General features: G+C 37.9%; 1 protein-coding gene across 1 annotated transcript in view; it reads left to right on the top strand.

Moving 5' to 3' along the window:
- ABCA12 (ATP binding cassette subfamily A member 12) overlaps positions 1 to 17,539 on the top strand; it is a 198,224-nt gene that overhangs the window by 9,736 nt on the left and 170,949 nt on the right. The window contains exon 2 of the mRNA XM_070771765.1: positions 2,658 to 2,751. Within this exon, the coding sequence (XP_070627866.1) occupies positions 2,658 to 2,751 (94 nt within the window). The remainder of the gene's footprint in view (positions 1 to 2,657; positions 2,752 to 17,539) is intronic.

Raw genomic sequence — 17,539 nt, 5'->3', positions numbered from 1 at the left:
CACTGAATTCTCATGAGGTTGCTATGGAAAATGAATGGATGTTCCTAAAAGTAGCTTTGGGGCACTAAACCTACTCAGATGAATATATTTTTAAAAGAATAACTATGAATTTAAATATAAAACCAGTAAATCCACAAACATCAAATATTTTTAACCTTAATTCCTTATAGTCGACTTTTCAGATGAGTCACATGGAATAAAAATGGTACCTTGTATCTAGGATCTTCTAGATCTAGACTAATTTTTGAACATATCAGAGACTAGGCTAGAATAGTAACACATCTTATATTTTCATAGCACATATTATTCCTATACACTTCCTGTAGTACTTTCTTATTTGTTCCTTGGAGTGGTATCATTTTTTTTTAATGCTAGTTTAAGTATCAGGTGTCCAGATCCTTGTCCCCTGCTCTGCTTCCCAACTGGATATCTAACTTTGGATTAATTATGCTAACCTTCTGCGGCCAAAGAATAAAAAAGGGAGCTGGATCAGATCAAGGCTTCTTAACCACTTCTGTGCTGTGGATGTCTTGGCCAACATGGCAAAGCCTATGGTCCTTCTAAGAATAATGTTTTTAAATCAAGAAAAAAATAGTATTACAGATAAAACCAATTATATAGATATTCAGTTTTTAAGTATCAAAATGCAAGTTCATGATATGGTAATATATATTTATATAGCATTAAATAAATAAAGGTGAATCCATGACAATTCTAATTGTAATTCTATGATGAATACAAACAGTACTTTGAAGTATCTGTAACAGCACTAATATGATTTGAAAATATCTGTGGTTTCTATAGGTGACAAGGTCACAGGTGCTTATAATAATGTTGTAGTTCCTAGTCTACATTTGTCATTATTGGAAATACTACATTAATTTCCATTATTGGAAATATTATTTCAGTCATAAGCTGGAGAAATTAAAAATATAATTTTTTTTCTATCCAAGTTTACAAATGCCCAGAATTCTGTTCAATAGGTGAGCTCAAAGGAACTTTCCAACAAAAATATTCCAACACTAAACAGTTCTGCTAGTTCAGTGGGGTAATATGCATTTAGAATCACTCTATTCCAAGAGTGGTCCATGGACCGCAGCAACAGCAGCACTTACCTGGAGCTTGTTAGAAAGAAATACAGTACCTCTAGCCAGCCTTAGATCTACTGAATCTGAATCTATGTGTTTACAAGATCCTTAGGTGATTTTGCATGCATATTAATGCTTGAGAAACACTGCTGTAGCTGCGAGCCTGTCTGCAAGCTTTTATGTTGTGGTTAAACTTAGTACCTTAGGATCGATAGTCAACTTGCTCCATTTTTTAAAACTGCCCTTAAATCCAAAGCCAAAGAATGTGGTGACATATCTGCCAGCAAGGAGGTTAGTGCTAATGGAGACACATGGAGATGTTCATGGAAAATTTAGGTTAAACATTACTTACGGATTGGTAGTTGAATGGGTCTAGATTGTTTCGGAGAACTGAAGAGCCCCAGGCAGTAGATTGAGATTTGGCAGAAGCACATCATCTCTGAAAAATGAGGGAGGAATGAAAATGCGTCTGACTGCATAATCAGAAACATAGTTCAAGTTTGACTTACAGAAAAATGTTCTGTGTGGTTTGGTTCAAGCACTCAAATTGCTTGCATATCACAGTTAATGTTCTTGTGAAAAGAAAAGTGGAAGTCGCTCAGTCGTGTCTGACTCTCTGTGATCCCGTGGACTATATATTCCATGGAATTCTCCAGGCCAGAATACTGGAGTGGGTAGACTTTCCGTTCTCCAGGGGATCTTCCAAACCTAGGGATCGAATCCAGGTCTCCCACATTGCGGACAGATTCTTTACCAGCTGAGCCACAAGGGAAGCCCAAGAATACTGGAGTGGGTAGCCTATCCCTTCTCCAGGGCATCTTCCCAACCTAAGGATCGAACTCAGGTCTCCTGCATTACAGGCAGATTCTTTACCAACTGAGCTATCTTGTGAATACATGTTTTTCACTGCTCTGGAACGAACTTTATAGATATGTAAAATATTAAGTTGATGGTGTCTTATGAACTGAATCATGTTTACATGGGGAGGAAAGCTGCTCCTTAAGTGTCTTACAGTGAAATTCTCTAACAGAAATTTCTCTAACATTCATTGAGGGCTTCCCTGGTGGCTCAGCAATCATTCATTCATTCACTTGTTCAATAATGTTTATTGAGTTATTATCCAATGTCACAAACTAATCTTTATACCTGGGCTTAGCATGCTAATACTGGAAGTGGTAAGATATGTCTTGGTTGAAATTAGGTTGGGTTTTGTATGCCCTGTTTGTCATGTTAAGCCTTATTCAACAAACACCCAGGAAGCTCTAAGATTTTCAAGTTAGGAATTTCCTGATCATACTTGACTTTTAAGATCATCATTCTTGGGGTAGTTAAGAAAGGTCACTGGAAAGCAGGCTTCAGAAGATCATTTAAAGGTTTTAAACCTGGAAAATTCCTTATTGCATTTATTTCAAGGTCTCTTACATTTTTAAAAATCTCATTCCTTTCTTATTAATAACATTTATAGGCAAATATCTAGCTTGTATTGGAATTTTGTAGAATAATGTTCTTCTTGTCAGATGTTTTGGTTTAGCAATATAATTAACATTTTTTTCTGTTGTTACTTTGCAGCTTTGGACACTTGTCTTGATTTTATGGCCAGTTATGATTTTCATAATTTTGGCTATTACCCGGACCAAATTTCCTCCAAAACCAAAGCCAACTTGTAAGTAAATGACATTTGTTTATTTCTCTAACTTTTGGATTCTGGTTAAAATTTATTTTGCTACCACTTTAGTGCTTTATTCTAAAATTCATTTTTTGAGTAATTTTTCCAATTGGAAATATCAATATTTGTATAAATACTTAATATGTCTTTTATTCAGTCTTTTGAATTAAAAGAGTAAGAAGTTGAGCCTATACTGTTTATCTGGAAAACTATAATATGTAGAAGCCAGAATATATTTTAATCTTTATAAAATTTTAAATCACTTATCATTTGTCACAGATAACTCATAAATATCACCATGTTGTGTGCAACACAAACAGGCAGCCATCTCAAGCTAGATCATCCTTTACTTTTGTATCATGGGAGAAGCCATAGACTGGAATTTAACCAACTGAATGATGAAATCCAGAGCATTATAAAAATCTCATCTCTCTTCTGGGCTAATATTTGAACGGTGCATTTGTATCAAAACATTTAGTTTAAAAGAAAATTGTTTTCCAATTAATATTGGTTAGTTACATTTAATAATTACCAAGTTATAAAACTGGCACAGGGCCCAACTCAGTTCATGATTTCTTTTGGATCTTGGATGAAATGTGGAAGAGATTCAGAAAAGTCTTCAGAATTGAGCAGGATGAGCTTTTAACCCCTCAGATTTGACCAAGGTTGTTCTTACTTTTGTTTTTAAACTTTGGAGTCAGTTTCTTGGAGAAGAGTAAAGTCAAGTCAGATGTCTCATGTTTCACAACGCAGCCATCTCCTAAAAAGCTTGTAAATAAGATTTATGAGAAATCAAATCGCATTTCAGATAAATTATGGTAACTCACCAAATAAAAGAATACTGTGCTGAAGTATTTGTAAAGAGAATAATGAGCTAGTGGCTTTTAAAAATAAGTACAGTGCTTTTCAATCACCTGGTCTTAAGAAGTAAGATGAGAGCCATGGTGGAATCTATTTGAATCATACACAATATGATAATTCAAAAGAAAATATTGATTCAGTTAGTGTGAAGCATTTAAACTCTTGGTGCTAGAATAAATAATTCCTTACATTTGAATTGCACTTAATCATTTCTAAAGGACTTTTGCACAAATTGTTTTGTACAGTTATTGATGAGATTTGATTAGGTTGCTTATAAAAACATTATAATTTTATTTTCTTCATATTTGCACATATTAGTTCTTTATAACAGATTAATTCCATTGCATAGTGTTGGAAGGGCTTCCCTTGTGGCTCAGATGGTAAAGAATCCGCCTGCAATGTGGGAAATCTGGGTTTGATCCCTGGATTAGGAAGATCCCCTGGAAAAGGGCATGGCAGCCTGGAGAATCCCCACTGACAGAGGAGCCCGGCAGGCTACAGTCCATGGGGTTGCAAAGAGTCAGACATGACTTAGCGACCAAGCACAGCGCAGTAGGATTTAGTGGAAAAGGAAATGACAACTCACTCCAGTACTCTTGCCTAGAAAATTCCATGGACAGAGGAGCCTACAGACCATGGGGTCATAAGAGTCAGACACGACTTAGCGACTAAACCAATAGGATTTAGAGATTCATGGGGGAAAATCATGGAGAGCTCTTATTATCCCATTAAATTATGAAGAAAAGCTTGAACAAAAAAACTATATGACAAGTGCTTCATAGACCAAATAAAAGGCTCTGCAAAACACACAGTCCAAAAGGAAATGAATAACCATTTTTAACTATGAATCTGTTATCATACTGTAACGATAATTGGTTTTGAGGTGATTGTTTGTGGGGAGGAGGGAACAAAATTGTAGAAAAATTGAAACATTAAAAGTATTTTTATTGGTCTCTCAGACCTCCAAGAAGTCTAGAAAATAGTCTATTGGTTTGTTATTAGAACTGAATGGGACCCTCTCAATTTACAGATGAGAACACTGGGACCCAAGGATATTTTAATTTGCCAAAATTCCATCATGTGCAATAAGAGAGAAAGGCATTAAAAACTACTTTTACTAAATCATTTTCCATGAGATTTGTGTGGTATTTTATCCTCTTATACATAGATTCAAATGTAAAGTATGTCCAAGATTTCAGCTCACCCTATAATCAATAGAGTATAAAATGTAATTTTATCATTGGAGGTACTTACTATTCTGTAGAGTAATGTAGAGAATCTAAAACTGGTATAGATGCAGTTACTCTTTCCCCCTCCCTTGTGATAGAGAGGGAATAACTTCAAAATGACAGTTTGGATTTAGGTTTTTTAATTCTGTTTTTTAAACATTGTTGTTTTTCTTTGTTTCTTACATCTACTATACCAAAAGATTAAAATGAGCTAGTAATAATCATGATAAATACTTCCTGATCTTCTACTATGTAATGGCTGTGTCATTCATTTCACAGTCAAGAAAACCAAGGCACAGAGTGATGAAGTAACTCATCCAAGATTGCAGTTAATAAGTGGTGGTGTCAGAATTTGAACCCAGACAGTCTGGTTCCAAGATATGGTTTTAAGCCTGTGGACTGACATTTCTTACATCTAGTAGTCAGTACTAATTTTTCATGTTTCAATTAGTTAGGTTTTACAAAAGTAGACTAAAAATTAGAAATTAGGGATATAAATTCCTTCTCCATCTCTATCATGAAATGTAAAAATATGGACAAGAGGAAGATTCTGAATTATGTATAGTTTTTAATGTGAAATGCTGCCTCTGTTTGACAAATTCTGCAGGAAGCATTGCAGTTCTAGTGTCACAGAAATCAACTCCTGCTTAACAAATTAAAAATCCTCTTTGGGCTACAGTGACTTCTTCAGTACTAGTTGGGCAATAGAGAAATGAGGATGAAACTCCAGACTACACCCCAGTTGAAACCCAGCTATGGTGAAAATGGGAGTTGTCATCCCGTGGGCGCCTTCTGCTCCCAGATTAGCCAGGCAGGTATGTAGCACTGATAAATCAGTCAGAGTAAATATCATCAACTCAAAGGACTCCCTCCATAGTCTTTCTGACTGAGGGCTCTGGAGAAGACTGGGTTTCTGGTGAATAAGGGAGCTGCTGCAGTCCCTGCTGTGGTGATCGCCAGACAGGGGAAAATGCATACTTTCAGCATCATCTCCCTTCACTTACTCCCTTTTGTGTTGCCACCAACAGCTTAGGTAACTTGCTCCTGCAAATAATAAGTTCCAAGTAAAGAAAACTTTCCACAGGCTGGCAGGAATCCCAGATGCTTCCTGTTCACATGGAGAAGAAATGGGCTAAGGCGCCAAGTTTGAAATAGCTCTAACCTCTTGTAATCGCTACAGGCAGTGGCTTGTCAAGAGGCAAACATTAAAGCCAAAGTGTTATGCTTAGGGAGCAAAAGCAAACAAAACCAAATCAAACTCCCAAATCACATTTAGGCGAAGTCAAGCTATAATGTGCAGTGAGTTACTTCTGTCTCCCTTTAATATGTACATTCTCAAGAAAGGGCAGGCAAACAGTTCCTCATCAGTGAGGAGCCGACTGCTTTTCAAGAGTAGTAAGACCCTGCCATAGTGAGATAAGTAGTCTCCAAAAAAAAAAAAAAAAAAAAAAATGTAGTCTTGCCAACAAGACGTCACATTTTTATAAAGTTAATGAGAAGCATTATTTTTCTAGTGGAAATATCACTAAAAGCATAATGGAAATTCTACAAATATGATCATGAGATGAATGAAACGCCCAGTGTCTCAAGACTGTCACTTTCGAATATCCCTGCCCCCTCAGAAGAGAAGAAGCCAACCCATCCCACATCTGGAAACAGGGACTGTTGGAAGGCAAGGGAAAGTGCCAACTGGAATGATATCCAAACTTGTGTTATCAGAGGGTGATATTGATTCCACCCATCCCGATGTGACTCAGTAGCTTTGGGTAAATGCAACGTCATCATTCCTACCATGTCTTTGGGCTTCCAAAGCATGACTTTTGCCTTCATGAATGTGATAAAAATAGTAATTAGAGTAAACTTTTATTGACAATATCAGCAGGTACCTTGCTAAGTTCTTTGCATGGATTTCCTGAATTAATACTTACATCATCTCCTTGAATATGACTATTCCTATTTTAAAGATAACCAAGGCAGAGAAATGTTAAGTAATTTACTAATGTTCACATAGTTACTATGTGCCTGAGCCTTCATTTTAACCACAGTTCCCTCCCTTCTCCCATCCCACACAGTGGGTTTTTCCAGGTTACGAAGGCCAACAACGGCAATCCTAAAGTTTGACTCATTCGAGTTTACAACCTCTCCATTTTCTTCTTCATACCACCTGTTAGTACTATCAGAGATAGAACATGGTTGTAAAAGTGAACTCAATTTGTCAGCCGCTCTAGGGAAAAAATGTAAGAAGAAAGACTGGAATTATTGATTAATTGGCAGTTTGTGGGATACATGGGTGTTGTTATACTTTTGGGATCTGAATTATTAAGAGGAAAGAACTTATGAGGGCTCTCACTGATGAAGGCTGTGAAGGCCAAAGAAGTGAGGTTTTTATCCGGCCCTGTTCTTGCTGCTGACTTTTTGTGTGGTGTGTTTTTATGGAAATAAAGACAAGTGCATGAGGACAGAATTCCAGGGTGTATCATGCTCCCCATAACACTCATGATTTAATAGTAATAGTTGAGGGACCTACAGTAAACAATACGCTTTTCTGTGTTGTTTGGCTGAAATTAATGTAGGCTTTGTTCTGGGAAGCTCAGAATTCGTCATCATTCATCTTCTGCTGAGGCTTGCCCCATCCAATTTCTCCATCCTCAGGTGTGCCAGCCACATGAGGCTGTCTCTCAGGTTAGAACCATCTGAATCATCTTGACTCCTCCCTTTACTTCACCTCCCCAAACCACTATCCTTCAGTTCAGAACCTATCTTGTGAAATGCATCCTGGAGTTATCCCTTCCCTTCCATCCTTCCTGCCTCCCTTTGGTTCAAGATCTCATTGCTTCATGCCTGGATTTCTTCAAAAGGTTTTTTTTATTTTGTTTTGTGTTTTTTCAGGGGGTGCATCTCTGGAAGCACTGCCTTTAACACTTCCCACATTTTGTCATCAGATATATCCCTAAAATATTCTTCAGGTCAATCAAGTTTCAACTCTTCTTTGTCTCACTTTCAAGACCTTCATAATCAGGATTCATCCAGCTTTCTGTTTTTTTCTGTTGGGCAGTATGTTGCGTGTGCCTAAAGAAACCATGTCTGAAATTCTTCCGCATGTCCCATGTTTATAGCTCCTCCTCATCATCTATTAAATGACAAGCTCCCATCTATGGCCTACTCTTGTACCTTCCTGACCATTCAAACTACAGCTATTTCTCCTTTATGTCTTTCTTGTGAATGTATTAGCTAGTAGTGGTTTTTGAATGACTTATGCTTAATCTTGACTCATTGGACAGATAGCACATGTATAGCAGAAATCATATCATAACTTCAAATTCTTCTCAGATACAGCATAATTCTCAACATAGGGAACAAAATAGGAGTGCAATATATTGGTCAGAATTTGATAGTTTGAAAAATTGATATGGATGCGTGGATTACAAAACTCACCCAGAGATGGATAATAATAAAAAAAAATTATCAGTGTAAATCAGGTGGGTTAAGGACAAGAAGTTAACTTGTTTAAGGTTTGATTTTTACTTCTCTCCAAATAAATATGACCTTGCTATCAAAAATGTCTATATGGTTATATTAGGAGAAGAAAATAGATATAAAGCTCTGTCACTCCTCCCCAGGTAGATTCACCTGGGAATTTCCCTCACAAATTAATAAGTCCTTGTGAATGCATACAAGAGATTTTTGTGTGGGAGAGATTTACAGTCTACTTCTTGGTTAAGTTCCATAAAATGTTGGAAGAGTTTTTGAATTTCAAAGCCAGAGTCCTGTCGTTTACTTCTTCCATCTGTAAATCAGTAGTTAACTTTTTTTTGGAAATGTTACTGACCCTTTAGATGGTAACACGGAGATAAATTCTGGAAATTCATAGACACTAAGTCTAGGATTAGTCTGTGACTGTGCTTCTTTTGGTATTTGGGCAGATCATGTGGAGCAGAAGGAAGGGGGACGTGAACACGGCCCCACAACTCCGTACACAGGGCCGGCCACAGCTCCTGTTGGCAGTGGCCCATCTCTGACTTGGAATTCTACCAGTCTCTCACACAGTGCCGACGCACACCCTAATGCTACGTAACATGACGAAAAGATTTCTCAACTAATCCCCTCTAAGGCTTGGTACCCAGAGTTGCACCAGAGAACCGGAAATACCTTCAAGTACAGTAACACTTAATTTAACAAGTAGAAAGATAAAGAGTAAAGGATAGCTGTTGATTGTACAGTGGAGGAGGTGAGGAGGAGGAGATTTTTTTTTTTTCTGGTCATTTCATATCATCCCTACTTTTAATGATTCACCTGACAAGCTTCCCAGAGTTACTGCCTCACTGAAAAGTGGCTCTGGGAGCCACGTGTCTTCTTTTTCAGTCCTTTCCCCTCTTCTTCCCTTTTCTTCGAGACCAGAGGAATTCCTATTATGATCACATAGGGACCTCTAATATCCAAGCCTGTATGATAAATACAAATAAATAAATGATTTCTTATAAAATCAAAGAGATTTTATTACAAGATTTCTTACAAGAATAGTAATGGCATTTGCCGAGGTGACTACTATCAGCTGATGTTTATTTCCATTATACCCTTGAAGCTCAGAGCCTGATTTAACGAAGTGATTTCAGCCAATTGTTTGCACTTGTCAGAGGGTATCAAGCCCACACACAGGCTCACAGGTGAGGGTCTGGCTTCATGGTTGGCTGACTGTGTGTGTTCCTGAGTGACTGCTTTATTAAACCTTCCTTTAAGCATCACCCAGGAAACCTGGCTTACCAAACCTTATTCATTTCTATACTACTCTCACTATTCAAAATTTTCTCATTTTCTTTGATTAGGTCATATCATGTCCTTTGCTTAGATAAATGAACCAGTGTATTTTTAGAGTGAAAGTATCTCTTATGGAAGAAATGTCACAGCATACAATATTGTCTTGTCTCAGGTCAGTTAGAATTTCACTGTGGGTTAGAATTAGAGTAACTGATAGTATTTTCACATTTAGAAAAAAAAATCTTTATTTCAATTATATATTTACATATTTATGCTTATATATAAAATCATTACTATTGTGAGAGGCAGTGTAGGGGCTTAGAGCATAGACTAGAGATCCAAACTGCCTGGATTCAAACACAAGCTTTGGGTAAATCTCTTGGATACTTGAAGCCTCATTTTCCATATCTGTATATTGAAGTTAATGACAGCACTTACTTCACAGAGTTGTTGTGAGAATTAAATGAATTAATACTTGTTAAATACTTAGAAAAGTTCCTGGGACATAATAAGAGCTACATTAGTGTTGGATATTATTTTTATATTATTTATGATATAAAATATTGTTTATATTTTTAATATATAGAAAGAGTATAATATCAATAATTGTGTATCATTGAGATAATCTGATCTCTCATTATTTGACTGATAAAGAAACCAGCTCAGAAAATTTAAGAGCTAATTAAAGTTTCACATTTATTCTTCTTATTGTCACATATTTAAAATGTATCTCTTATGTCTGTGCTGACCCAAAACATCATGAGGACTCAGAGCAAAAAGTGGACTCAGAGCAAAAAGACTATACATCAGGAACTATAATCAATAAATATAAATGCAATAAATTCCACAGTGGACGTAGGTCCAATATCAGAAGCAGCAGAGAAGATGGAGTCCAGAAAATTTTACCTGGAATCAAGGCTGGGGCTACAAGGAGGCATATCCAAGGCAAAATTTGAAAGATTAACAAAAACTCATTAATCAAGTTCAGTCATATTTTATATTCTAAAATATCAATTAATTTTAAAATTCTGCATACAGAATACCAAAATTTTAAATACAATCAAGATCAATATTACTGCTTTTTCTTTTGCCTTAGGCTCCAATGTGGCTCATATAGCACTGCCTGGGGTATCAGGAAAGGCTTCACAAGAAGATCCGATGTCTTAGCATGGCTTTTGAGTAATGAGTAGGAGTTTGTCAACTAGGCAGTGTCTTTGCATTCCTAACAGAGAGTAGTCAACATGAGTGAGGGCACAGTACACGAAAGAGTTAGATGTACCAGGAATTTGGAGTTTGCTTTGTCTGAAAAAAAGAGAATGTTTATTGCGAGCATTGGGAGATGAGGCTTTTTGGTCAATATTAAAAATGTTGGACTTTATTTTGAAGCGGATGAACTTTTTATTAGATTACTTTTGTTTAAATTTTTTTTTTCTGGCCATAGAAATACGCACTTACTATTTAAAAGTTTAGTAACATAAGTTTTAATGTCTCAGAAAGAAGTCCCACATAAGCTTTCCTTCTAAAGATAACCATTGTTAACATTTCAGCGTACTTTTTCTTATGCTTTTTTCTATGCATGTAACACAAAAATGTACACACAACTAAAATCTGAACATTGGGATCAGATAACATTTTAGAAAAAGCTCCTGCAGCAGAATGAAAGATGGTTTAGTAGAAACTGGTAAGTGGTTTGAGCACAGAGTTCTGGTTTTAAAACTTGCACTTCACTTTCCATTTTCATGATCTCTTGATTGCCCTGGAAATGGTAAAATTTTAAACACCCCCTCCTTCAATTCCTCACTTTCTTCCCAGATTTTTAAATCCAGATTTTTTTAGATAGTCCATGGGGTCGAAAAGAGTCGGACATGACTGAGCAACTGAACCACCATCACCACTCTTTATAATATGGAGATTTTCCATGCACAACTAGCTATGATCCTCTAATTTCATACTGTCCAGATGAGACTAACAAAAAATTTAGGGGAGTGGAATAATAGCTAAAGAGAAAATGATATAGGAATCACAATACTGGCAGTATTTTTTTTTTTCTTATCTTTTCTCTACCTTCATGATTTGCAAACACTCTACCTTAATCAAAATCATCTAAATACATTTGATGAAAGATGTAGATTTCAGTGGGTTGACTCCAGGCTTTCTGAATTGTCACCTGGTGATGGTGATGGAAAAGGTGGTAGAGATGATGAGGTGATGAGGTGCTGAGGTGCTAAGTGTGGTGACTGGGGGTGGTGTTGGGGACCTGATAGTTTAAAGAACTCCTTAGATGATTCTTATGCAACCCAATGTTTGAGAGCTATCTTTTCCTTTCTTTTTAATTATCTTTTCTTATTTTAAGTCAGTTTCATTTTCTACTAGCTCCCTACTACTAAAGTGAATCAAAAAATGAATTTAATTCTTTGTGTAATCTTAAAGAAGAATCTGCTTTCACCTTCAGTTATCTTGCAGCCATTCCCAGCATTTTCTGCCTCATTTTAGCATTGAATCTCTTGCTGCAATCCTAAAGATGTCCACAGGTTTACCATTTTTCACATCTCATGTTGAAGACAGCATTTTCAGGACAGTTGAGGAGAAGGCCTCATCTCAGAGAGTACTGTCCAATTGGTGACTAAGGAAGGAAGTACTCATAATTTCCTGAAGTTTTCTGCACAGGTGTTTCTCCAAGATGATTTCATGGTTAAGTTGCATACCCTGGGGAATCCAGCTTCACTTAAACACGTGCTTCATGCTGTAACACTGCAACACTGTGCTGCTAGTTTCCTAGATATTAGGAGAACGAGAAAACTGTCCAAAAAATGGTTTCATTGTTTTGGAATTGCTGCCTTCTGTGGAGATGATACAAAAATGCTTCTGGAGATTCATATTCTACATGGCATGCCTACATCTGTAACAAACAGGTCATTGTTGTTCAGTCGCCAATTGTGTCCGATTCTTTACAACTCTATGGAGTGTAGCAAGTGAGGCTTCCCTGTCCCTCACCATCTCCCAAAGTTTACCCAAGTTCATGTTGAGTCGGTGATGCCATCCAACCATCTCATCCTATGTTGTCCTCTTCTTCTGCCCTCAATCTTTCCCAGCATCAGGGTCTTTTGTAATGAACCAGCTGTTCACATCAGGTGGCCAAAGTATTGAAGTTTCAGCATCAGTCCTTCCAATGAGTATACAGGATTGATTTCCTGTAAGACTGACTGATTTGGCCAAAGCAGAGTGCTAAAGAGAGGAGGAGATCACGTTGGGAGTCATTCAATCATGTAAGGTTTGTGGTTTGTCTTTTTTCTTTTAACATTCAAATTTTCCTGGGTCACACCCAACTCTTTTCTTTTTAAATAACTTTTTATTTTGTATTGAGTATAGCCAATTAATAATGCTATGATAGTTTCAGAGGAACAGTAAAGGCACTCAGTCATACATATGCATGCTCAGTCATTTATTCCCATTCAACTCTTTGAGACCCCATGGACTGTAGCCTGCCAGGCTCCTCTGTCCATGGGATTATCCAGGCAACAATACTGGAGTGGGTTGCCATTTCCTACTCCAGGGGACCTTACCAACCCAGGGATGGAAACTGCTTCTCCTGCATCTCTTGCATTGACAGGCAGATTCTTTATCACTGTGCCACCTGGGAAGCCCAGCCATACATATACATGTATCCATTCTTCTCCAAACTCCTCTCCCATCCAGCCTGCCACATAACATTGAGCAGAGTTCCATGTGCTATGCAATAGTCCTTGTTGATTATCCAACAATCATGTATGGTTTTTAATACTAGACTTGGGAGTTTGGATCTTCTTCTGTAGTAATAGAAGCCTTGTGAAAGTGAAAATCACTCAGTCATGTCCGACTCTTTATGATCCCATGAACTATACAGTCTGTGGAATGAATTCTACAGGCCAGAATCCTGGAGTGGGTAGCCTTTGCCTTCCCCAGGGGATCTTCCCAACCCAGGGATAGAACCCAGGTCTCCTGCATTGCAGGGGGATTCTTTACCAGCTGAGCCATAAGGGAACCTCAAGAATACTGGAGTGGGTAGCCTATCCCTCTCCAGCAGATCTTCCCAACCCAGAAATCGAACAGGGGTCTCTTGCATTGCAGGCGGATTCTTTACCAACTGAGCCATCAGAAAATTGTGAGGAGGTATTTAATTTTTCTTTTTCCAATACAGAAGGTTCACCTAAGGGAAGTTTGAAAGATTTTCTGCTATAATTGTTTATCTTCATCCAGGTGTTTCTATCACAGGCTGTATTAGTTATCTATAACAAATTACTTCCCCAAACTTAGTGGCAACAGCAGTAAATATTTTTTTAATTTATTTATTGGCTGTGTTGAGTCTTTGTTGCTGTGCACAGGCTTTCTCTAGTTGCAGCAAGCAGGGGCTACTCCCTCGTTGTGGTGCCAGGGCTAAGGGCTTCTCATTGTAGTGGCTTCTCTTGTTGCAGAGCGTGGGCTCTAGGGCATGGGGACTTCAGTAGTCAGACTCCAGATCGTGGCTCAGTAGTTTGATGCACAGGCTTAGTTGCCTCACAGCATGGGAAATCTTCCCAGACCAGGGATTCAGACTCATTTCTCATACACTGCAAGGCAGATTCTTTACCACGGAACCACCAGGGAAATCCAACAGCTAACATTTATTATCTTCCAGTTCCTATGGGTCAGAAATTTGGTTACTACTTAACTGTGCAGTTTTAGCTTTGAGTCTGTCATGAGACTGCAGTTAAAATTTGGCTAGGGTTGCCTTCACATGACACCTTGACTAGGGCTGGAATGTCTGTTTTCCAGGTAGATTGCTTACCTGACTAATGGGTTGGTACCAACTGTTGATGAGGAGCCTCAGCTTCTGTCTGTAAGTTGTTTCAGTGTCCTCTTGACATGGCAGCCACTCCGCCAGACCAAGCAATGCAAGAGACAGTCAGGTGAAAGCTGTCCTTTTTGTCACCTATCCTGGGAAGCCTCAGAGCATATTATCTACCATGTTCTATTCATTAGAAACAAGTCACTAAGTCTGACACATATTCAGGGGCAAAGGAATTAGGTTCTGCCTTTTGAAGGAAAGAGTGTCAAATATTCTGTGAACACATTTAAAAACCATCACATGGAATAGCAAGAGCCAGTGGTACAATAATAACATGCACTAGACATTCTTGAAATATCCAGCCCCATCATGGCAGAGAGCTTGTCTGCTTGAAGCTATACTGCATTCCTTGCACCTGGCACAGATGTTCACACATGGAAGCTTCATTAAATATTTTTTGGACTGTTGATGTTTTGTAGATGAAGATATTCATTTTCAGATATTTCAGTGACAGATCTCACTAAGTAAGTGTTGAAGCCAAGATGTAATTTGATCTTACTACCCAGTTTCTCTTTCTGCTCACCTTGCTATCTGTCAAACAGAATCACTCATCTCTATTAAAATACTCACTTTGCTCTTGGCAAAGCTAACAGAATCACTCTGTGGAATATTGCAGGGCATTTAGTAGTTACCCAACAAATATTTGTTGAACGAATGAACAAATTTGGTGCAACAATACATGAAGACTTGAGATATGAAGAAATCCATTCAGATTTATTTACAAGTCAAAGAAAGACTGGGGAGTACAGGCCAAAATGCTTGTTTCTTGTGCAGGTTATTATTTCATCATATTTGTTGAAAGGACATCTTGTATAAAGGATAGAAGTTATTATAGATATAAAAATTATAGGAGATATGGAACTCCAGGATTCTGTGTAGAATGAACTTTGTGTCATTGTGCCAATATTTTGGATACAGTCTTTTAAGAGTGAAAGTAGATTAGAGGGGAGAAATAAGTGTGGTTCAACTGGAATTTCTCTCCTATGAATAGTATTATGCTTTGATATTTAACCCACAGACAAAGGGAAACAAATAAATCTCAGAACAACACGGCATATCTAAGTCCTCATACACCTCTCTACAGAACTCTAGCACTATATATTGTGGCAAAATTTTGTGCCAAAATTGAACTCAATCTCCACTGAAAACTTTACCCACCTCCACTGAATCCTGTTACTTTCAATTATCTGTTTTTAAGATCGCATGCTCGACTTCCCTGGTGGCTAACTGGTAAAGAATCCACCTGCCAATGCAGGAGACAAGAGTTTGATTCCTTACCAGGAAGATCCCCTGGCAACCCACTCCAGTGTTCTTGCCTGGAAACCCCATGGACAGGGGAACCTGGTGGGCTGCAGTCCTTGGGGTCACAAAAAGTCAGACATAATTTAGCAACCAAAAGAAAAAAAAAAAGATTGCATGCTAAGCAGAGCTCTGGAAACCAGGGAAAAAACCCACAGAGCTTTGTTACATGGATTACATTCCCCTCAGCAACATGCCAAGGGCTGAAATTTAAGGTCTTTATTTTGGTGAATTATCTTTAGTTTTTTGTGGGAATTTGGCACTAAATATCCCTGGAGAAGGAAATGGCAATCCACTCCAGTTTTCTTGCCTGGAAAATCCCATGGATGGTCGCAAAGAGTTGGACACGACTGAACGACTTCACTTTCGCTTTTAGCACTAAATATATAATCTGGAGAGTAAACGATAGGGACCAGTGAATTTCCTAGGCTGGCTCAGTTTTGGGGTTACTATAAATTCTGTGTTAACATTAGGTAACGTAGCCAAACCTCCAGAACAATAGGTTGTCAATTTTTCTGCAATGTTAACACAAAGACTATCAATTTTAAACTCAAATAAAACCTAAAGCAAATGAGCAAGAGTGAGTGACGTCGCTCAGTCGTGTCCAACTCTTTGCGACCCCATGGACTGTAGCCTACCATGCTCCTCCGTCCATGGGATTTTCCAGAGAAGAGTACTGGAGTAGGTTCCCATTTCCTTCTCCAGAGGATCTTCCCGACCCAGGAATTGAACCCAGGTCTTCTGCATAGTAGGCAGACGCTTTACCGTCTGAGTTTAGCTTAATCTCAAACATTAGGAAGGTTACATATTAGAACCACGATTCTGGTGCCTACTTTTGTTACTTAGATTTTAGAAATCTAGCTGTGTACAACTCCTGAATACTCAGCTATTCATTGAACAAACCCTCATTTATTATAACTCTATGTGGAATCTAGAGGAGAAGAACATGGGATTTTTAGATATATGCATCTGTAACCAAGTTGTGGGAGCTGTTTGTTGTTTAGTCCCCCATACCTCACCCTGAAATCCATAATCTATTGCATTATCAACAGATAGCTGGAATGAAGACCCACAAATGCATGGGGATTTGTTAAAAAGTTCAGTCTTTGGAGGCTGGAGAAGTTAGTAAAGCTTAATATTTTAAGTAGGACTTAAGTTGCATTCTGAGGAAGACTAAAAGGATAGTTGAATTTGCTGGAAAGGATCAGAAGTTTTTTAAGGGAAGGAAGAGAAGAACTGAGTTCCTTGTGGTGGTGGGGAATGTAAGATGAACGGTCTTATTTTGTTTCAGGGAAATGTCCCGGAACCTCTATACTAGGTTAGTTTTCACCCTCATACCATTCTTTCTTTATCATCGTAATTTACTGTGTGTGTATTTATTTGGTGTGGGTCCTGGTCTCCCTTTCATGAGTTCTATGCCTAAGTCTGTCTTTTCCACCACAGAAGAGCAAGGCTTCACACATGACAGATAACGTCCCCTCCCAATTCCATTAGATTCTACTGACAAATGAGTTTGAATACATAATATAAGACCAATGGACCCAGAGTTCCAAATATCAGGGTGACGATATCAGGATGTCTTTAGCTAATAAACAGTAAAGAGTGACACATGGAAATATTGTGCTTTGTGTATATTAATCAGATAGTGTGAGAAGACTATAACAGGGTGAGGAAAGCTGGAGCAAGAAAAATAACCAGTTACCCAAATTATAAGAAGTGATGAGCACTCTCACTTGCACAGTTGGAGAAACAGGAATGGAGAAGAATGAATAACTTT

Source organism: Bos indicus, chromosome 2 (genome assembly GCF_029378745.1).
Source record: "Bos indicus isolate NIAB-ARS_2022 breed Sahiwal x Tharparkar chromosome 2, NIAB-ARS_B.indTharparkar_mat_pri_1.0, whole genome shotgun sequence".
NCBI lineage: Eukaryota > Metazoa > Chordata > Mammalia > Artiodactyla > Bovidae > Bos > Bos indicus.
Note: the sequence above shows the minus strand (reverse complement) of the source record. Positions and strands in the feature narration are given on the sequence as shown.